The sequence below is a fragment of the Numenius arquata genome, chromosome 3, assembly GCF_964106895.1.
Source record: "Numenius arquata chromosome 3, bNumArq3.hap1.1, whole genome shotgun sequence".
Lineage (NCBI taxonomy): Eukaryota > Metazoa > Chordata > Aves > Charadriiformes > Scolopacidae > Numenius > Numenius arquata.
Window position 1 is genome coordinate 23683132 of NC_133578.1, and position 23406 is coordinate 23706537.

The 23406-nt window shown below is 40.8% G+C and overlaps 1 protein-coding gene across 1 annotated transcript in view; it reads left to right on the forward strand.

Annotated features, from left to right (window-relative positions):
• Nucleotides 1–2298: 2298 nt before the first annotated feature.
• RAPGEF4 (Rap guanine nucleotide exchange factor 4) overlaps nucleotides 2299–23406 on the forward strand; it is a 152361-nt gene continuing 131253 nt past the window's right edge. The window contains exons 1-3 of the mRNA XM_074145736.1: nucleotides 2299–2484; nucleotides 13592–13734; nucleotides 14867–14955. Of these exons, the coding sequence (XP_074001837.1) occupies nucleotides 2420–2484; nucleotides 13592–13734; nucleotides 14867–14955 (297 nt within the window). The 5' untranslated portion in view covers nucleotides 2299–2419. The remainder of the gene's footprint in view (nucleotides 2485–13591; nucleotides 13735–14866; nucleotides 14956–23406) is intronic.

Consider the following 23406-nt stretch of genomic DNA (forward strand, 5'->3'; position numbering starts at 1 on the left):
CATTGCTTGGTCAAGGGTAGGTTCATGAGCACCGACAAAGGTTTTCACAAGTTGCATCCCAGGAGAGCATTCCAAAGGTCTGGTCTCTTGAAGCTCAGCCTATTTTCTTCCAGCCATGTGCTTACCAAAGAAATATGCCTGCCTGCTACCTTTTATGGAGGCCTAGCCTGTCCTCTAGTGGTTGGGTCATTAAACATTATATGGATTGGAAAGGACTTGACAGAAGTGGCTTGAGTGAACACTAAACAGTTGCAGCACCATGGTTTCGCTGACTGAGCTATGCTGTTGCTATGTACAAAACTGCTGGTACTGGTATGTGTAATGCTGTTTGTGTCAGTGAGAAAAGATAAAGGCCTTCAGCTAGGAGTCATTTCTGGCCGCCTCCTCAGGCCTGATGCCAGTTAAGAGGAAAGAGCATCTACTGCAGCTTAAACTGGGTTGAGGGGAGAAAGGGCAGCAAGGGCTGCCTTGTGTGATTGCTCTGCAAGGAAAACTGCAATTATGTGGAATAATGTGATGAATGTTTTATAATGGAAGTACAAAATTAGTGAGCTTTATTGATTCATCTGCAATGTACATATTATGTTATAAATCATTAATTTGAGAATTTAGAGTTTCTTACATTTGAAGCTCTTGTTCTGTTGGTTCCCAAATGCTCACATATTGAGGAATGAATAGCATTGATTTTCCTCAAGTAGATTGATTGCTTAGATGCAAGAATTTCTAAATTTTGTCCCCACGGACTATAGCAAAGGAAGAGCTGCAGCTTTGATCTCACTGACTGGCAGCCTCTTCTGTTCCTCTGGCACACACTTTAATTTTAAGGCAAAATGAAAGAACTGGCTTTTGTGGCATTCTCCTCTGCTATGCCAATTTCTTAGCTGTATCCTTTTAGCAAAAGGGATTTTTAGATATATTTCCTTAGATTTTTCATCATACTGTTCAGTATCCTGATGTTAACATTTATTTCTGTTAAAGTCCTGAAGAAGCTGTGGCAGCAATGAGGCTGTTAAAAGATAGGTGTGACATGTGAAGTAGTGCATATATGTAAGAAAATTACAGTTGGTACAGCAAAAGAGATTAGAACAGAGGGCAGAGCAGATAGCCCACGGAGAACTGTAAAAGGCACTGGCAAATTGTCAGCATCTGAATTAATCATTTGTGTCCACACTGTAAAGCAGAGAGGAGTTATAAGCCTGAAGGAAGCCACAATTTGAGTTTTACTTTGCTATCATCTACATGTAACCCCAAACATCCTGCTGAGGTCTGCGTAGCTTCCTACCCTTCTCCCTTGCTACTCAAGGCAGGTTGTGTTGACTGTAAGCTGAAGCTTATGGCTATACACAAATTACTTGGGAAGATATGATCTAGATCCTGAAATATTTTGTAGAAAATATTTCACATAGAACTTTGCAAAACAGGGAGACCTGCTGCTCTGCATTCCTTCCTCTGCTCATCACTTTCTTAATCATATAAGCATTAACATCCTTAAAAAAACTGCATCTTGCAAGCCACGCTATCACAACAGAAGGATGTGGACGGTTTTCATTACATACTAGACTCACCCTTCTCATGGTGTGTGTTGGCTTCCTTCCAATTGTTAAATCCTATTCACAGGCTGTGCTGCCCAGCTCATTTTTCACCTACAATAAACCAGAGCCTTTATGACATAGTTTCACGGGCGATGACAGGATGGACAGCAGGCTGGAGGAAAGCTTCAGAAAAATGCCTGAAATGTGGACTGCACCTGCCTTCCATTCAGCTACTGTGGGTTTACTACTGGGGGGGACAGGCACACAGGGCTCTGGAGAACTGCTAAAATACTCTCAAGCTGCTTATTATATTTAAAAAGCTTGTATTTCCACCCCACCTACCCCCCCCCAAGTCAAGGACATCTCTGGTGAAGCAAGGGCAGGGACCGGTAAGCGGGGTTCAAGTGTGCGTCCTGAGGAGCTCAGGACGAGAACACCTTCCATGACGGGAGTAACTCCTTTACAGACTGGCCTTACACCCCTGCCCCAGCCCAGGGCTCCCCGCCTGGCGGCCGCCCCCTCCCCGAGCCGGTACCTGCCGGCCCCGGGGCGGCAGGGCCGGGCGCTCCTACCGGCGGGTGCCCCGGGCGGCCGAGGCGGCGTCAGGTCCCAGCGGCGGGAGGGCCGCCGCGCCGGGGGGCGGCCAGGCAGACCCGCACCCCCCGCTCACCGCTGCCTGCGGCGGGCAGGGCGGGCCGCCGCGGGGGCCTGGACGAGCCCATCGCGCCGTGCGCGGAGGGAGGGAGGGAAGGAAGGAGGGAGGGAAGGAGCGAGCGAGGGAGGGAGGACGGACCGACGGACCGACCGACCGACCGGCGGGGCGGGCGCGGGGTGGGGAGAGAGAGCCGCTGCCAGCCGGGTGCGCGGCGACCTGATCCCTGTCCAACATGGTCGCCGCTCACACCTCCCATTCCTCATCCTCCGGCGAGTGGATCGCTTGCCTGGATAAAAGGTACCGGCATCTTCACAGGAGCGGCTGCGGGGGGAATGCTGTGTGCGTGTAACCTGCCCCCCCCGCATGCAAGCTTGTATGTATGTGTATATATGTGCGTGTGTGTGCTGACACCCCCCGCGCTCCCCATCAGATCCTGCCTTACATAAGGAGCGTGCAGGTGGGAAGCAAAATGCCCGGAGGAAGCGGAGCCGGGGCGGCGGGGCAGGATGAGAGGCTGGAAGCGCTGCCGGAGGCGGAGGGGACGGGCGGTCCCCGCGGGGAGAGCTGGGCTGCCCGCAGAGCGCTGCACGTGGTGGAGGAGGGGGAACCCAGGGCGGGGAGAGGGCGACGCGGCCCGGGGGCCTGGAGCTGCCCCGGCGGGGGGGATCCGCCGTGCCGGCCGTGGCAGAGCCGCTGCCCGTGCCACGCTGCCCTCCGCCTCGCCTGGCGGCCCCTCACCTCGGCATACCGCCCAGCCGCCTCGCTGGGCGCGCCAGCCCCTGCCGCACCTCGGCACACCGCCCCTCGCCTCGCCTCACCTCGGCGCAGCAGCCCCCGCCTCGCCTCAGTACACCGCCCCCCCACCCCACCCTCACAGCCGCCGGCCCAGCCGCCTCACAGGTCGGGCGGAAAAGGGCAGACCCTCCCCTCGGTGCCCTCCGTGGCGCAAGCAGGTGCAAGACTATTGGCCGGAGGTAGTGGTGGGGAAAATATGTCCGCCTCGAAAGAGGCCGCCGGAGGCTCCCCTCACCGGCGACAGCCTCTTTTCCCTGCTGCGGCATCGTCCTGGGGGCCTGCGGTTGTGCCCCCGGCCTGGGGCAGGCCATCACCACCTGGGTGGGAGTTAACGGCTAGCTAATGTGTGCTCAGAGGTGGTGTGCTCTCTTCTAAAAATACAGGCTATTTATTTATTTATTTTACAAAAAAAAATTCTTTGCAATGCTTTCCCTGGGTGTTGCAGCAGAAAGTGATCCTGGCAGTGGTGAGTTGCGTGGTGGGTGGCTTGAACCTCCCTTTGCTCTATTCCTACCTTCAGCACTTACCAGATTAGCTCAGAAGTGAAGTCAGTTCCATTTCTGAATGCTCACTGCGTCTCCTGTAGTCTAGGAAAATAGTTAACAAAAATTCAGACTGTAAATATGCTATACGGTTCAAATAAACCTGCTGGAGGGATTTCACTTCCAGGACATGTGGCGGGTTACTGAACGCCCTTAGCCAGCTTTTGACAGCTAATGCCATTTGGGGCTGTGCTGTGGAGAGAAGCCTTTGTACATGCAGAAGGAACCTTCCTCTTCTCCTAATTTCTGTCATGTCCAGCTAATCTCCTTGTGGTGGTGTAGGACTGCTCCTCTAATAAGGTTTTCCTTAACAGTCCAGGCAGCAAACTAAGAAGCTGATGAAACTTGGTCTAAACACCTACTACAGATGCTTACCCTCTCTGTATACCACGTGACTTAAAAAAAGACTAACCTCTTAGAGGTTAAACAATGTCTATAAATATTGAAAGTACTCTAAATGTAAATACAAACAGAACTGGTGATGGTAACCTAGCCATATAAAAACTGAAGAGAAGCAGGGACCCTGATTGTCTGCTCTGTAAACTGACGCTGAGTGGGTGTAAAGAAGCAGAGTATGAGCCCCAGTACTTTTAAATAGGTGATCCTGTAATTTCTCAGGTTTCTTAAATGCAATACATTGTAAGATCTAAATTGTAAACTAAAATTCAGGGATTCATGCTTAATGAGGTTCATAGCTTTGGGGAGTGAATGATGTTTCTAGGAAACACATACGAGGCATTTCATTTAGAAATCTCGCTGCTGTTGTATTTATATGAAAATGAATATGCTGACCATTTTTATAATGGAAATTTCATTAGAGCTATTATGATGAAACTTTTTTTTCCCTTTTTGTTAGTAGCACCAATTTGTTGAGTGGAATCAGTTCCAGGTGCCCTGAAGGATTATATATTATTATCCTTCTTTTCCAGAAGGCAATCTCAATGTAGGACAAACCCGGGACTTGAGAGATTGTAGGTTTTTTCCTTGGTCTGTGCCATGCTTTGCTTTGTGATCATAGGAAATACACTTAACATGTTTTGTTCTGGTTTTCCATTTAAAAATTCCAGTTAAAGCTATATTGGAAAAGTACTACAGGAATCTAAGTACTATTAGATAAAGCATTTTCAATTAATTTACACACTTGTATTTCTAGTGTGTATTTCTTTTCTACACATGATCTAGCAGTGTACTCATTTGAATTATTTTGTAATTTCTATGTATTTTAAAACTTTAAAAAAATCTTATAGCATTTTCTAACCTAGATGTGGGTATTGTAACTATAGGATCACTTAATGAGCCAATTCTCTGTAGGATACCATGTGTTTTTATTAAGTAATAAAGATAGTTTTAATATGTTTTAGTTAATGAGTATATTTATATTTTCAGGAGGAAGGTAGTCCTAAAACTGGTATGCTTCAGAATTTTAGGTGAGCCTCAGCAAAGACAATTAAAATGGCATGTAATATGGATTATCCGACTTCTTCTTTGAAAAAAGGAGAATTAAACTGTAAATGGAAATAACAAAGTACACCATGGACAGAAGTGATGTATTTTGTATATGTTCTTCATGTTTTTCCCCAAGTCAGATATCAAACTAGAACTACTAACATCTAAAATGGCAGCAGGTACAAAAATGAAGAACCACCAAGATGTTTCAGGAGAAATGTTATTACTGTGTAAGGTACTGTGGGCCAGGGCCACCAGTGCTTCGACCATGCAGTTTGCATGTGTGGTTACTGACTACAAAAGCCAAAGATCAACACTTAAAAATTGAATGTGCAGGACAGTATTTATATATGAAGTCACAAGTGCAAAGGTAAGGAAAAGCAGGGACAGATAAGTTCAGAACATTGTATTCTATCAAGAATATTTTATTTTTGCAGGAGAGAGAGAGTGCATCAGCAGTGTACAACTGTACACCTTGGTTGCAGCTGGAGATAATTTTTCTGCTAAGGAAACCAGTCCTTTTATCTTTTAAGTAAATAGTTGCCTTATCACTGATTTCCTAGGGAGCAGAAGTGTGCCTGTCATCTTAGCATTTTTCTGTATATCTGATCTGCACGTGATGAAAAGAAGGTTGCTGATTTACACAAGTGTGTATAATTAGCTTAGGAACAATGTCTTCTGTAGCCTCATGGTTTCTTTCACACCAAAGACTATCTAACCAGGAAATTTCCATGTTGACATAATCTTTACTGAATGGTAGACAAAGTACTTTTTACATAACAGTTATCTTTCTAAACCTGATCACAGTTACAAATTCAGGTAAGTGTTTTAATTGGATTCAAATACAAACTTTTTAATGATGTGGAGCTTTCACAACAGTCAGAAATCACAGGATTTCATACCTGCCTTTGGGATCTTGTGTTCTTCTCTGTATTAAATATAACCTTCAGTGCCTTAGCAGACTGGAGGAGCAGATCAGAGAGCAAAGCATGTAACTTTGCTAGCCTGTTGTGTTGAGAATGTTACGGTCTTTGCTCAGCTGTTTATAAATTATTTAAATATGAATGGGTGTTTTGAGGACATATTGTACATACTGAGCTTTTATATCCATGTCATCCTTGTTAGACTTTTGAGTTGCATCATTTACATCTAACCAAACCAAAATAACACATACAGGATAAGATCTTAGATCTGTACCTTAAGCCAAGCTCTACAGATTTGAGTGTAAATTCAGACTGAAGCTATGTAACAGCAATATATTTGAATCAGGATTTGTTTTTTAATTCATTGTAACATAAATATTTGAGGTGTAAGATTTTTGTATATGCTTAGTAGTCAACAGGTCACTTGTGAGTATGCAGGTAGGCTAGAATGAAGAACTGATATTTTCAAAGAATTGTTATAAAAGAAGTATGGAAAATGCTTGTAATCTATAACCTGTAATTACGTCAAAGGTAATGGGATATAAATTTATAATCAGGCAGTATTGTGACTATTTTAGAATTGCTTTATGATGCTATTTTATTTACTTTCAAAAATATTTTTACGTGATTGGTAAGACATACACTGACTTTTATATAGTCTACATTTCTGCCCTTGCTTTTTATTTGTAACAAATCCATAGAAGTAACTCCACCATTTTTCATGTAGTTTGGACCTGAGCAAAGCTATGGGTGTACACTGCAGCTCCTGTTGGCCTGTGTGCTTGGTGTTTTCTCCATGTACGCAGTATGTAGCTAAGCTGGTGTGCTCTGGGCAATCCTGCTTCAGCAGGGGAGTTGGACTAGATGATCATTATGGTCCCTTCCAACTCTAAAAATTCAGTGAAATTCAGTATTTGGATGAAGTCTACGTGGGGATCTAGCAGCAGCAGGCACCGCGGTGGAGGTGGAAACTTGGAGACAGAGCAATATAGACACAGCCTAAGTGCTTTCTAGCACTCAGACAAAGGTGCAATCTTCTGAGAGTGATGAATAATAACAAATTTATCTTTCCGCGTCATGCAACTCATTTTCTAGTCCAGTGCAAAGGTGCAGTCTTTCATGAATAATAAAAAAGCCCTTTTTCTTTCCGTTATCTCCTCGGAGAGACCAAAATAATTGTTAATATAGCTTGCCATAAGCTTGTAAGTCTGTACATTTTATTGAATATGTGAATTCAAAATAACTCATAGTGAGGGCAGGAGTTGTATTTTAAACCAATTCAGACTGCTTTATTCTCTGCTCATGGACTGAGGCATTTCTAGTATCAGCTTTCATTTGTTACATGTGGTTGTAGTAAGTTGCACATTTGTTCTACGTACAGGTATTAAGAGGAAAAAAAGGTGATTGCCTTACCATTCATGTATATAAACATTGTCATGGCCCAGCAGAGCAAACTAGCACGTGCATATGCCTATTAGGACATGACATATTCAAATTTAGTTGGTAGTCTTGTGAAGTGGCCATGTGATTGGTGTGGTACTTGTGCAACTGTAGGTTTTCTCTTTTACTAGATGATACTGGAGACTGTCATTGCCTGAGTTATTTCTGGCAAGTTGTTAGGATTTGATCTTTAACATCCTGTATTCTGAACAGATTAAGTTTCTTTTATATCAAAAACTCCTATTCCAGCAAAGGATCTGGAGCCCTCTGCACGGGAAAGATACCAACCTGTTGGAGTGGGTCCAGAGGAGGACCACAAAAATGATCAGAGAGCTGGAGCACCTCTCCTATGAGGATAGGCTGAGAGAGTTGGGGTGGTTCAGCCTGGAGAAGAGAAGGCTCCAGGGAGACCTTACAGCAGCCTTTCAGTACTTAAAGGGGGCTTATAAGAAAGATGGGGACAAACTTTTTAGCAGATCCTGTTGTGTTAGGACAAGGGGTAACGGTTTTAAAGTAAAAGAGGGTAAATTTAGACTAGGTATAAGGAAGATATTTTTTACAATGAGGGTGGTGAAACACTGGCACAGGTTGGCCAGAGAGGTGGTGGATGCCCCATTCTTGGAAATGTTCAAGGCCAAGTTGGACGGGGCTTTGCACAACCTGATCTAGTTGAAGATGTCCCTGCTCATGGCAGGGGGGTTGTACTAGATGACCTTTAAAGGTCTCCTCCAACCCAAACTTTTCTATAATTCTATGAATAAAAACCCAACAAACCAGCTAATTGAAATCATGCCCTCGAAGTCAGGTGGCCACCAGATGTTTTTCAAGTACAAGTATTTTCCTTATCCAGTGTAATACCTGTTTTCATCTGCATCTTACAATTTGCTGCATTTAACAAGCTTATAATTCTTAGGATACTTCCTTTGTTCTGTTAGTCTTTTCTGCACTATATTTGTCGTGATCACTTACTACTCCTGCTGCTTTCTCAGTATCCTCAATTAATGTTTCCTGAACTGACTTTCCACTTCATTTTTGAATTCAGCAGTTGTCAAAAAGTATGACAATGTAGATCTGTAGAAGTTATTTCCTAGTTGCTGTAAGCTTTAAATTTTCATTAGCTGTAACAATGCAGATCCTAAATGGGTAAAGGTTCATTTAGCTTAGTGTACTGGTTGATGGCAGTGGCCAGAGTTTGAATCAAAGGATATCATCACTTGTGCATATTGTTTAATTATAAATTTCATTTGCAATGTATCTCAGAGTCTGTCTTCATATTAAAGTGCTTTTAATGTCTGTTATGAAGCTACAGTGCTGGTTAATGTAATTTCATCCAGACAGATCTACTTCTGTCAAATGGAATTTTAACGGTCCTGAGTTCCAGTTCACGTTTATGAAAGTTGGAGGGTTTATTCAGTAAGGTTTAGTCACACCTTAGCTGCAAAGCATGCACCATACAAAAAAAATTTAATAAATGAAAGGAGAAAATTTCCTTGCAATTTTATTTTTTCTCTTGAAGTATTTTCTCTTTTTAAAAAGCATATGAAGGTGAAAAAAAATCTTTTAATGTTTTTTTTCCTATTATAGCTGTATTGTTCAGGTAGTGTGTTTTTAACTTGAGATAAATCTTTATGAATATCATTACTTAACAGATGCATCTTTTGACATTCCACTGTTCATACAGGTCTAAAAATTGACCTATTGGAAGGATGCATAATTTGAAGAGCAGGGTATGTAAAAAAATGAAGCACACTTGATTGCTCTGTCTAACCCTCCAATAATTTTTCAGTGTGTTGCCCAAACTGAGTTGAAGGCACAAATATAATTGACTAATATAATAATGAGCGTGTAGGTAAAGGAGAGACCCCCATATTTTCATTCTTTTGGCCCTCACTGAGGAAGACAGAACTCAACTATTAGAAATTTGTCTGACTGCAGCTGCCAGCCAATTGGTCTGCATTTAACTGGCCAGTCAATCAGTACCTGCATAGGTCAGGATTATCTACAGCATTTCTTGTATCTTGCATAGCAGGACATGAGAGGTTATCCTAGGGGTTCTGAGTATAGGTGATAGTAGTAATTTGTTGGAAACTAAGCATCAGCAGTTTTACTTGCATTGCTTTTTTTTTTTAAACTGTGGAATGATTTGTGTATATAAGAATACTAGGGAACAGGGTTTAAATAAAATTTTATTTCCTATGCATCAGAGGAAATGTGAAAAGCAGAACCCCAAAGTCTCATAAAATGGAAATTGAAAGAAAAGAACTGTAGTTTGACAAGGGAAAGAGGAGTTGAAATGTGAATGTTGAAAACATGGGTAGTATATATAGTATATGCAGTATATACCAATGCAGTAGTATTGGTAATACTACTGTAATAAGTGCAAAGTGCCTTTTGGGGAGAGTTGATTGCCTTCTGTCCCCATGGAAGTAAACCTTTATCTGGACATTATGCAGATTAACTGTAACTTAATTTATATCTAGCATGTAAGTCTCTTATCACAGCTCTAATGCGCTTTCATAGGTCACTGGTATCCCTTTCTTAAACTTCCCTTTGTCAAAGAGAAATGGAAAGTCAAAGAGCCTTACAGCATAGCCTGGAGGAGAAAGGTGCTTCGGTGTTGTCCTGCTCTCACTAAGGGAAAATGGTGTCTTGGTACCAGTATTCTTCTGCATCCTACTGCTTCTCTTTCCTGCATTTCAGGACAGAGTAGGAGAAAGTACAAGGAAAACAGAGGAATGATCTGGTTTCAATGGCGTTCCTTTCTGTTCTCTCCTTGCTCATGTTTCAAAGAAGAATATACCGTAAGATACTATTAAAATTCACCAAATGCTCCATGGTAGTGATTACTTGTACCTTCCAGCTCATAGAGTTTGCCTTTACATCTTTGAATCGATGCTTCACTTTTAATCCAGAGATGAACTAGTTTTGTTCACCTATTATGTAGCGTGATACTCTGGAAATACATTATATCTGCTCATCCTTCATGGGGTGTTCATGGCTGTCTGAAATGCAATATTGCACTTTTAAAGAGTTAAAAAGAGCAAGGGAAAGAAATGGACCTCAGTGTTTTCATTCAGTTACAAGCAGGGTTCAGATGTAATAGAAATAAACATTTTAAAATTCTAGACGAATCTTGGCAAAGAAGGTAAAACTACATATCTTCTGTTTTTTCTTTTTCAAGTGTCAAGCCAATTATGAGGAAGAACCTAAAAAAAGGACATATGGTAGAAGAGAAAGTAATAGGCTGTAGTTAGATAAATTTGATCAAAACAAAAACCTCCAACCTTGTTCCTTTCTTCTAGGTTAACAAGGCTTTCACAGCATACATAAACATTCAAATATTTAATCTTAATACTATCAAAATAGTTTCTTTTATAAAGCTATATAGGCTATACTTAATAGAAATGCTTGCCCAAATTGTATATGTGAAGAATTGTAGCAATTATCCTCTGTATTTAAGCTTTGAGGTTGAACAGGTTGCACTTAAAAATATGAAATAGCCTTCTGAAGATACACTTCTGGCAAGTTTTTTTATAATCTCCTTTTACAGATAGTCAAGCAGACATTGTCAGGAAGTTTGTTTTATCTCTATAAAATACATGCCTGAAATCTTCACAACTGAATAAATCAGGGGTAAAATATCCTTTAAGGAAGCCTTATTGACATAATTGACTAGAGATACGTAACTAGCATTGATGCTGTCGCTTTTATATGTGTGCTGTGATGTCGTCTTGAAGAAGCAGAAGAAGATAGATGATGTGTTGTGTGAAAATACTACTGTCAGATAAGACTTACTGTGCTCTGAAGAGGCAAATTAGTAATATAAATAAGGAGCTAGATAAAGCATTCAGTGGACAAACAAAGCAGAAAGGCTTGTAGGGCAGTGAAAATAAATTAAATACTCTTGCTTTTCATAATTTCCTAATCATTTTGTAGCCCTGCTTTGCAACACTGAAAATGCCCACCTCCCTTTGGCCACGGTGGAATGGGATGTCTGTGCAGTACCCTGTTGAGATACAAATTTAGGGACAATCATTAAATTGAAAATTGGAGGAGGGGTGTAGGAGTGTCACCCATGTGTTGTCCTTCATGGGAAGAGATACTAAGTGTGAAGTTTTCATTTCCAGGTCAGTCATTCCTCCTGCATGATTTGGTCCTGGCATTTGCCATGCTCGTGGCATGATACCTACTCAGTTATGGGGCCAGTTACTGAAGAGTGGTTACTACAGCAGCTGCTAAAGCTTTTTCTGGGCTTGTACCCTGCAGACAAGAGAAATGGAGATACAGCAGCAGCTGCCCAAAAAGATGCTGAAAACCTGGGAAAAAGGAGTAAGAAGATGGTGTTTTATGCAAAAAAGATGAAGACAAATGTAACACTTTGAGTTTGTTTTACTTCAAATTTATTTCAGATTGGGTGAGGCAGCCTAGGCAGTGTCTGCTTCACTGGACAGAGGCATAGATTTTCTACAGAAAGGATGGCCTTGCCTTAAAGTGCTTCTACTCTAGCTGAAGTCTCTACCAAACTGTTGAGAACTGAAGAATTGTTTTAAGGGAGTTGTCCACGCTTTTAGATTCATCTGTGGTCCTAATCCATACATTGAGCTAGAGCTTTCAGAAACAGGACTATACTTGGGAAAGGCCAGAAGCTTTAGTAGAAAATCCAGTGGTAGCTGAAGTCTCACTGAAATGCATTTTTTTAACTTCTTATGCTCAGAGATATCAATGTATAACTCTGCAGCATCAGCAGTGAGGGTGAAAATCTTACTTGAAATATTTCAAAAGGGAGCTGTTATAGTTGGTTGTATTGAATTGGTAAGAGGATGTCACTGTGATGTAGATGCAACTGTATACACCAGAGAGTTATTATTCTCATCTGTAGTTAATCATGGTAAGTTGGAGTATAAAAGAGGATATAAATTTAATCCCTCCTAGACTTAATTTAATAAGAAAGATGAGAGACAGAGATTCAATGTGAGTAGGATCTAGGCTTCTTCCCTGAGACAAAGATTTGGATCCCTTAAGTCTTTGATTCCAAAGACAAATCTTTAAAAAAATCCTGTGAAAGGAGTGCTTACACTGTGAGTCTAACAATAAGATGATAAAGACATATATTTGTGAACTTAGTCTTGGTTCATTGTAAGCTACCTGACTTCTGTTCATTTAGAAGCTCATCCACTGGCTAAAAGAACATTTTTGTCAGTAAAATTAACGACCAGCATTTGAGTGAGTGATAGGTGTAATGATCACAGTTGTCTATCTTTCCGGTACCCCTTTATACATAAACGATTTCCGCATCTGATCCAGTACGATCTCCTCGGAATGTTCTATGTTTCTTTCTGTGCATAGTGGTAGGCATTTAGTCTGTTATGAAAGATTCTTTCTAATGCTGTCAGTTAGTGATTGGCTTACCTGCTGATTCATAACGTTTGATAATCACATTTTAAATGTATGTTACGGAGCTAATTCACTTTAGTTTCATAATACATAGTAGTTTTCTGAATGTGCTGAACTACTGGTGCACATGCTACTTTTTTGAGAGAATTATACAAATTAAATTTTCTTGAATTCTTGGGTTTTTTTACTGTCACAGATTTAAATGTTTTAAATATTTGGATTAAAGCTCTTTACCCTTACCAATGAAGAGTTAAGATTCTTGCTTGCATATTTAATTTGTCCAACATTAAGAGAAAGGAACTGTGTGAAAGAGAATGTACTTATTGCAGTTGTCTTGCTTGCTTGCAAGTGAGAAGAGAAAACAGAACACTCAAGTTAGTTTATACCAGATAAAATGCGGAAGAGATATGTGGATGTAGCAGGTACTGCTGATACCTAAAGCTTTTCTTCTAGCCAGATAAGAGAACTCCTATTTTAAGCATCGATTCCACAGACCTCTTGTATGTTTGGACATCTGTTTATTCGTGTTCCTTTACAAACTTAAAACTATGTCATTCTAAGCTCTTTAGAATAAGGATTGTATCATCATATATACTTTTACGGTAATTGCTACAGCATGACTTTGGTGCTAAATGGGGCTTCTGGACACTGCCTGTGTTGAAATGATAATAATCATGCTCAAGTTGATAATGGACAGTTGTTAGAATGTTTTGGAAGGGTTTCATTATGTACCTGTGAAATGCATTTTGATTGGTTTATATTACAGTGTGACGTTTAATGCAAACATTTGTAAATCTGGTGCATGCAGGTAGGAATATTTCTCTGGTAAAGCCGTTGAGAATTTTTTTCTTTGTTTTCTTGCAGACCTTTGGAACGTTCCAGTGAAGATGTCGATATAATATTCACACGACTGAAAGAAGTGAAAGCTTTTGAGAAATTTCATCCAAACCTTCTCCAGCAGATATGTCTGTGTGGATATTATGAAAATCTGGAAAAAGGAATCACATGTAAGAGAGCTTCATAGCTATTTTATGTAGATAAAATGGGGAGTTAGGGTGGGATTGTCTCTAGGAGATTGATGAGAGAGCACAATCAGTGAAACGTTCATAAAAATGTTTACATTAATAGTCATGAGGGAAGGCAGGACTAAAGTGCTGCTTGCTCTACAAATACAGTGTGTAGTGAATCTATGGTAACAAGGCACACATTTTTAGATATAGGACTCTGCCACTGTTTTCTTGAACGATTAGAAGCAAGTCATTGTGCTATAGCCTCATTGTTCCCCTGTAAATGTATTATTGATCTCATTTGTAGGTGCTTTGTGATGTCAGGGGCAAAAGCATATCACCTAGGCATATCACTAACAGCATGTGTTTTGCAGTCATGCTGGGTAACGCAAAACAGATTTGCAGAGCTGCATGCTGTTATGGGGTGCAACAGCTCTATGCCTACTCTGGCAGCCTGTGTGCCAGGTGAAGGTGGGCAGCTGTACTTGGTCTGTGAAGCTGAGATGGAAGTAAGTGGTGGTCCTGTGATGGGAATGTGTGAGTTCCCAGAACTATACCAGAAGAATAGCTGATAGAGACCTGTGGTGTTTGATGGAGTCTCAGGTACCCCTCAGGTAAATCTGGCATGCTTTAGGCACACAGCATTAGGGTTTGCTTAGAGTAATAGGAATTCTGATGCTCTGTAATCACAGTTGGAATGGCTGAACATCAAAGTCCTGCAGTTGATTCTCAGCCAGAACTCTTACTAAAGTCAGTGGGAGCTGTGTCTGTATTCGAAGATTCTGAATTTCAAAGGGACATTGTTCAGAATGTCTTTTTGGGGGATTTTCTGTTTGTTTGTCTGTTTGTTTTGTTTATTAACTAAGACAGCAGTAAAAGAGAAGCAAACTGGGGAGAACAGTGAGGCAATTCTATGTTTTCATTGTTTCTGTAGTGTATTGACCAGTTTACTAAAATATGTGGTTTCCAGTGTCATTGGAAATATTACTGTAATAGTAAGTAAGTAGTCTGATATGGCAAATTCTATAGTGCCAGCAGTGACTACAGTAGTAGAGTAATATGAGGGAAAAGGTTTGTTAATGTTGCTAAACTTAAAGAGATAGCTCTTATTTACAAGATTTCATCTTTCCAGTATTCCGTCAGGGTGATATTGGGACGAACTGGTATGCTGTTCTGACAGGCTCACTGGATGTGAAGGTTTCTGATACAAGCAACCACCAGGTAAAATAGATTTTTCATTAAAACTATTCAGTCAGTAGTACAAAGAAAAGGTGTGACATGCTGAGGTAGATAACAACAACATATATTGTACAGATATTTTGTCTTACCATAAGAATGTTTCTCTGAGTCTCCTTTAGTCTCAGTTGTCCTTTGTCTATGGAGGCAAATCATGCCATTGATTTAAAGAAAACTGAAATGTAATGCTCTGGAAAGGGGGTCTACATTTTAATATGAAACAAGACGACTCTGTCTTTTCTAATAGTGCCATATGAAGTTAAGCTAAAGATCTAATAGTTGTTAATTCATTCCCTGGTAATATTTTAATTCAGTCTTTGTTCAGAAAGTTCAAACCAAACCCACTGACAGTATAGTCTGATAACAGCATACTGCAGACTCCACTGTGAATGGTAAAGTATTATAGAATTGTAGAATATTTTGCGTTGAAAGGGACCGTAAAGATTATCTCGTTCCACCCCCCCTGTCCCATGGGCAGGGACACTTCCCCCTAGACCAGGTTGCTCAAAGCCCCGTCCAGCCTGGCCTTAAACACTTCCAGGGAAGGAGCATCCACAACTTCTCTGGGCAACCTGTTCCAGTGTCTCACAACCCGCATAGTGAAAAATGTCTTCCTGATATTTAACCTAAATCCACCACCTTCCGGTTTGAAGCCATTACCCCTTGTCCTATCACTACATGCCCTTGTAAAAAACTCCCTCTCCAGCTATACTGTCGGCCCCCTTCAGATACTGGAAGGCCACTGTAAGGTCTCCCCAGAGCCTTCTCTTCTGCAGGCTGAACAACCCCAACTTTCTCAGCCTGTTCTCATAGGAGAGGTGCTCCATCCCTCTAATCATCTTCGTGGCCCTCCTCTGGACCTGTTCCAACAGGTCCACATCCTTCTTGTGCTGAGGACTCCAAAACTGGATGCAGTACTCCAGGTGGTGTCTCACCAGAGCGGTGGAGAGGGGTAGAATCACCTCCCTTGACCTGCTGGCCACACTTCTTTTCATGCAGCCCAGGATACAGTTGGCTTTCTGGGCTGCAAGCGCACATTGACAGCTCATGTTGAGCTTCTCATCCACCAACACCCCCAAGTCCTTCTCCTCACGGCTGCTCTCAATCCATTCTCTGCCCAGCCTGTATTTGTGCTTGAGATTGCCTCGATGCAGGTACAGGACCTTGCACTTGGCCTGTTGAACTTCATGAGGCTGGCATAGGCCCACCTCTCAAGCCTGTCCAGGTCCCTCTGGATGGCATCGCTCCCTTCCAGCATGTTGACTGTGCTGCACAGCTTGGCGTCGTCAGCAAACTTGGTGAGGGTTTACTCAATCCCACTGTCCATGTTGCCAACAAAGATGTTGAACAGCACCAGTCCCAGTACCAACCCTTGAGGAACACCACTCGTAATGATGGGAGAGTATTAGAACTGCTGCGTGTTAGCCTGGAGGTAATACCTATTCAGTGTTAAGAAATAGAAAAACAAGTAGAATTCCCCCCAGATTGCAAGTGATTTCTTAGTATCTTGGCACTCCTGGATTTACAAAATAGGAATTTAGAATAAATAAATAAAAACAAAAAGGATGAGATCTCTCTCCTGGAGAGGATCAATGTCACGCTGACAAGTCATGCGCTTCCTGCTGTGAGCTGTCTTCTGAGAAGGCATTATGTCCCATTCCCGGCTCCCATGTTTGAGATCTGGGATTGTCCTGTCATGCAGCTCAGCATGGGGTGGTACCTCTGACGTGTGACTCATCGTGCCTTCACATGAGCGGTACAGGTACCCAGGACATGAAATACAACACTACTCCTTTTTCCAGCCTTGATTGGATATAGCATGCGGGGATGGGAGTGAGAGAGTGGGGGTTTATTCTTTGCCCAAAGTTTGTCTGATTGGAGAAGGTTTCTTGCTCATAGAATATTGGCAGAAATTGGATTTTTCACTTTGTTGAACACCTTATCACCAGTGAAATGGGGTCAGCATGCAGGTCAGGGCAGTGGGTGAGCACTGGGTCTTTCTACTTCTTACAGTAAAATGATAGATGCAAAAGGAACTCCTTTCATATCATTATTTTTAGCAACCTCTTCACTATACAAAGTAGAAACTGATTGAGAGGATAATTAGCTTGTCATTGGTATTGTCACTATTTGGAACAATACTGGGCTCTTATGAGACCGTTTTCTTGGCAGGTCTAAAGCAATCGAATGTTTTCCAGTGGTTGCCGAAAGATGGCACTACACTGTTACGGTCCAGTGCTCTTTACTGAATCAGAAAGAAATGTATCCACAAAAGTGTTCTGGATGTGGAAGTTAAATTAAGAATCTGTTTGGAGTGTTGATTTGTTCCATTAGATGGAGGATGGAACACAAGCTTTTTAAGAAATCTAATATAAATATTTTTTTTCTGCTTATTCAGGTTCACTGCATTTTCCTGCCAATAGGAAACTATAGAACTACAGTATATGCAGCTAGTTCTAGAAATTATATTCTGCTGTAATTTCTTAACCTTGCGTTTCCTCACAGGAACAATGAACTGAATTCTTAACCACTACATAGTTGCCATAGGATACGGCGTCACTGCCAAAAGCACAGCAGCTTATGCATTTACCATTCCAGTGCTGGATATCCAAGTTTGGTGCTTGGGGACTCCTAAATAGTATTTGAGTCGACTATTTTCTCTGGTTTCGCTCCAGCTTGGAGTTTATGCCCTGTCCTTCCTTGGTCTCCTGCTCCTTGTCCTGCCTTTAGCTCCTGGGTGCCCTGTTCCAGTCTTGCCTGTACTTTCTTGTTGGCAAGGTGCTAGTCATTCTTTAGGTTGAAGTACTTGCTAGCACTTCCTGCCTGCTTTGCTCACTGTATCAAACCGGGGTGATGGAGGAAATACAGTGTAGCTGTGTAGGCGGGCAGCCCTGACAGACTCCATTGCTAGCATTATTCCCCCAGCTAGGAATGGATGACCAGGGCTTAAGATGTAGGGATGCTTGTAACCTACCCTGGAGCACATTTTCCAGTAACAGGACCCAGAAGCCAAAACCTCCTGTGCAAAGTCATAGTAATGAGTAATTGCTCTGCTGTTACTGTTATTCCATAAATGGCACTAATGCTAATGAGAAACTTCCAGCAGAACAGAAGAGATACAGAAGTTTACCTGAGTTTACAAGTTAACAGTCTCATGTAAAAGTACAGAAGGACTCTGCCATTTTTTCTATGAAGAGAGAAGCTAACTTTATATTTAGGTTCCTATTGGTTAAAAAGTCTTAAGCCACAACTAATAATCTTTTAATACTTAAGATGAGCAGGAGGTTGTACTAGATGACCTCCTGAGTTTTCTTTCAGCTTGAATGATCCTATGATTATATGACGATGCCTGCAGTGTTAATGTAAATATGGAAAATAATTCTCTCAATTAAAAATATATAGTCCCACTTTTACTAGGTGTTTATCTGTGTGCCTGGGGAATTTAAATTTCAGCAAGCCTGGGAATAAATGCATTGTGTAGCAGCTACCATGTGCTAACTCTTTATGCAAACAGCTTTGGTGTTTGATAGCTTTCTCCCATTCAAAGTGCAGTAAGTTATTGTGTATTTGGTGCTTACTAGGAATGTCTTAAGGGCCTTTGCTCCTACATAGGCATGTCGTTACATGTCTTGCACTAGAAATTACATCTAAATGCACAAATGGATCAAGACTTCAGTGTAGCTAATGAAGTATTAATTCTTACATATTCTTGCTGCACATTAGCTTAGTCATGAAGACACCTGTGATTTCTCACAGAAAATGTTAGTAATACCGATTAGGACCAAGTTGAGAATTTATATAAACAGAAATATTAGCATTGCCTGTTATTTGCTATCATGGCAAGCATTTCCATGAAGCATTCCGTGTACTGATTTAAATGTTTTAATAAAGACGAACACACATATTTAGGATCTCATATGTAAAGCCTCGCTTTCATCTTGGTTTGGAAAAATCTTTTCTGACTGCTTGCAAAACTGCATTATGTCACAAGGGGGCAGTGTTAGAATACATAACAAACCGGGTACAGGTAGTATTTAATGCTAAAATCGCTAGTTTGGAAATCATATTCAACTATTTACAATATACCTGTTTGAATGAGTTTGACCAGAGCAGATTTCTCCGTTGCAGTTAGTTCTGTTCCACTGAGGTGGTAAAATATGTTAGCTGCTGCTGATTGTGATGGTAATTCCATTTGCCATTGAAATGGAACAATACAACTTACAATACAGAGTTCTGACAAGATTACCTATCCAGTACATCCCGAGTGGTGGCTGGTCTGCTTGTCATACAAATTATTTATGCATTTTTGGCTATTCAACGATGAAGAAGAGACTGAAAAGTACTTTTTTAAAGTAAAAATGTCACACTATGAATTGCAGACGTAAGTGTAATGAACTATTTTGGTCTTGCCTCAGCTTGCTTGTAACAAATACCCTGATAAGTATTGTACTTAAAAGTCACACAAAGACTTAGTAAGTCCCCTTCACAATAAACAGAAAATGCATCCTGTTTAGAATCTATCAGAAAGAAGTCTTTACCCTCAGCTATGAATAAATTCTGGATTTAATTTTTGTTTGGCACTGACCTACCAAGGTATATAGTAACAGAAGTTCCTCTTAGAGATATTCCTAGTTTGGTGATGCTGCTGAATGCCTTGTGTATGTTTAAGTTTTGAACTCTGTTTTGAAAACAGTCAGATTCTGAAGAATGTCTGCTGGTAATGTCTCAGAATAAAGCTGGGAATAAATGCATTATGACAAAAGCATCAGTGTAGCATCTTTGCCAGATTCTGCAGCATTGGGTTTTGCTGAATTAGATTCAGAGGCTTTTACCCTAAATGATTAAGATTTTTATTCCTATCTGATGAAACGAGAAGGAATGAAGACAAAGACAAATAGCAATTCGATCTGCAGTTTTGCTGTAGTCTGCCAGCTGAATCATAGTGTACGCTGAGGGCCATTGCTAGTTTATCTTGCCTGTGTTTGGGTGGAGTTTATTTAAGCCCATCAGATTTTAAAACCAGACCAAACTGGGCACAGGGCATTGACTTTACACACAATTAGCCTTTTTTATAAAAGCTTTAAGGTAGGAGCTGTGGGTGCTTGGGTGGTACAGCAGTGTCGGTTGTGGGAAGATGCAGAGCACTGGGGATCAAAAGCCAAGTAAGTTAGTGGGGTTGCTGAGAAGAATGACTGTGGAGTTAGAGATTCACACATCCACATAAGAAAGGGAAGAATTTCCTGGCTGTTTAAAACTAAGGACAAAGGATAAGACGAAGTGGGAACAAGGAAAGAGATTTAACCAGGACAGTCCTTGCGATACTGCTTTCTGCATGTAAATGTTCATTATGTATTTTGGACATAACCAATGTGAAATCGCAACATAGGTTTGTACTGTAGTCTGTAGTGTAGTGTAAATATGCCCAAGCCAGCTTTAGATTGCTTAGTTTGAGCATGAGAACTGCTCTACCCATTGTAAAACAGATTGGCTGGACTAATGTACTCAGTTGAGAAGCAGGGTTTGTTGGCTCATGCTGAGCTCCACAGTGTTGTGGCTATACTAATTTTGGTTTTGAACTTAGGTTATTGAAAGTTAATTACAGAAAAATCATTTCACTTCTGTGTGCCAGGTAACTTAGCAGAAAGTCCATGACATTGCAGGTGGCTTTCAGAGGATCAGATAGAAAGGTATGGAAATAATGAATATGTTATTACAGTACAGTTAATCCGATCTATAAATGTTTTAATTAGGAACTAAAGAGAAGTTGGTCACAGTCTTTCTGGAAGCGTAATGGCTCCTTTAAGCAAATCAACTTGTCTTGTGTAAAGAGGATGGCCTAACATATGTTGGAAAACTGCAGTTCTAGTGTGGAAAGATATTTCTATGTTATCTTTAAAAGTTGTTTGATAAGGATTTCCTATCTGAATGGCTGAAACATACTCCAGTGGAGGTAATGGAACAGGAAAATCACTTCACAGAAAGTTTACTTTCACCTCTATCTGTGGGTTTCTCTGTTATATGAGTAAATTTTTGCTGAGGAGAAACTGAACTGTGTCAAAGTAATAATAAGCAAACTTTTCAAAATGCCAGCTTTTGCAGATCTCCAATTAAACATGGAGATGGTATGGAGTCCTGGGGGGACACAGGTGCAGAGGTGAGATAAAGATACAAGGTGTGGAAAAATGGTGAAATTAAAAACAAACTAGCTACATCGGCTCCCTTATAAACTCAAAATACTGAATAAACTAAAATTTCAAAGAAGAGTGCCCAATCCTTTTCAACCTAGCACTTGTAATTTTTTTTCCTATTTTCTTCATTTCTCTTTCAGACACCATGATTTTGTTTACACACAGTGTAAAAATTCTGTTTGCCAGGTTGGAAAATAGAAAGTGTCACAGGTTGGGGAGGAGCATGCAGGGATGTGCCTTGTGATGGTGGGGGAAGGAATAAGGCAGAGCCTTGTTTCTGTTTCTCGTCCATTCCATAGAATGGTTTTACAAATTCAATAATGTTTTAGATTGATGGGGACGGATGTTTAACAACTCTTTCACTGCATGTGTCTCACCTGCCAGTGAGAGTCAGTGAAACTGAATACACAGTCTCTGATTTGAACCATTTTGTAGCATGTTCAGAGGATAGATAGCAATGGAAACAATCTTACCTTTTTAAGTCTTTAATACTGCCTTTTAAATAGCTGTGTGAATTTTAGCTGGTTACCAGCAGCTGGAACCCCCTGCTGCTTCTGGGATTGCAGAGGGGATCAGCAAACTGAGTTTTGAGCTGCCAGCAATCCTCCTGAAGTCTCCACTGAACAGCAGGAGATTCTTGAGTGTAAGGTTAACAGGCGTAATGGGAAACACACACCTGATTCCCCAGGAGGCTGGAAATATATAAACAAGGAGCAGAGAGAAAATGGGGCTCTGAAGTCTTGAAGAAGACAGATGGGCTTGCTCCCTAGCTGGCTGTGAAACTACATCTCTATGGAGAGCAATGATGGCTGGGGAAAAAACCTGAAAGAGCTTCCACTTGATAGAAGCCTGGACTTTAATGAACATAGGTAGGACCATTCTAGCTCCTCGGCTTAACACACCCCACAATGTTAATTCATTTCTCAGGCTGAACAGCTGCCTTATCAGAAGTTACCTTAGGAAGTGGTTCCTTAACCAACACCTTTTGTTTTCTCTTCTTCTCCATTCTGTGTTTAAAGATATATTCTATAGGCTTGTAAAGAATCAAAAAAGGAATTTCAAAGGAGTTTATTTTTCTGGAGGGAGGGAGGGGAGTGAGAAAGAAGTTGGAAGATGTAAATATTGCTTATGATCCACGTAATGGAAAAGGTTCTTTTTCTGCCAAGCTATTTGGTTATTCTGCCCTAAGCAGAGATCTTTGAGCTTTCTAAATAAAGTTGAGAATAACGTACTGGAGACTTGGAGATCAAATTTTGTGTGAGCAGCAGGCACGTTTTCTCTGTAGCTCCCTTGAGTGCAGTTGTGAGTATGGTAGCATACATACAGCGTTTCTGCTTTGAAAGGTAAGATCGTTAAGGCAGAACTTTAGTGTATAGTCTGTATTATAGGCTGTTTGTAGAGACTTCTGTTTAGGTGCCTAGGTGCTCATTCCCAAATATCCCTCCATTTAAACAATGCCTGTCCATATTTGCCTTCCTTGAAAATTTATTTCTGACAGTTAGTAAATTCTTCCTAGATCTTTTCTAAGACATAATTGATTTTGTTTTCCTGAACACATAATTTTATATGGTAATATCTGTGCAAAAGCAATTTGCTATGTTTCAGGGAACTGGACTATTATGGACATTTGTCTTTGTAATAAAATTATAAAGCTACTAACTTGATCTTAATAACATTTGCCTATTACCACTTATTAGATGCATGAAAGGAAAACAATGCAATTTTAAACACAGAAAATGATGCTGAAATATGTTCATGCATCTCTCCTGGATTATCAGCTGCAAGGATGTAGTGGATAGGATGACAAAATTCTCTGGTTTTATTTTTGTAGACATTTAATGAATCCTACATCTTAGAATTAAACTATATTTCTAATGTTGTATCAAGTAAAATTAGCATGTGTTTTTATATGTTTATGTGTGTTTGTGTGCATGTATGATTGCTTTAATAAAGTGTAGTTTGTATCAGTTTAAATTTTTAATGCTCTTGCTTTTTTTGTTACTCAAAAAACAGTCAGTTAAGGCCCAACTTAGAGACACATGCAAGTGTTCAGCTTCAAGCCTGTGTTCAGGAACAAAGCAACTTGTAAGCCTAAAATAGAACATGTAACTAAAGATCTTGATTCAGCAAGTTATTTAATTTCTAGTAGTCTAATTTTTTGTCTGCAGTAGCTCATAATTTATGTTGGAGCTATTACAGAGGAGTTCCTGGCCAAGGGGGATTGATTTAGACATCTTTCCATCACATG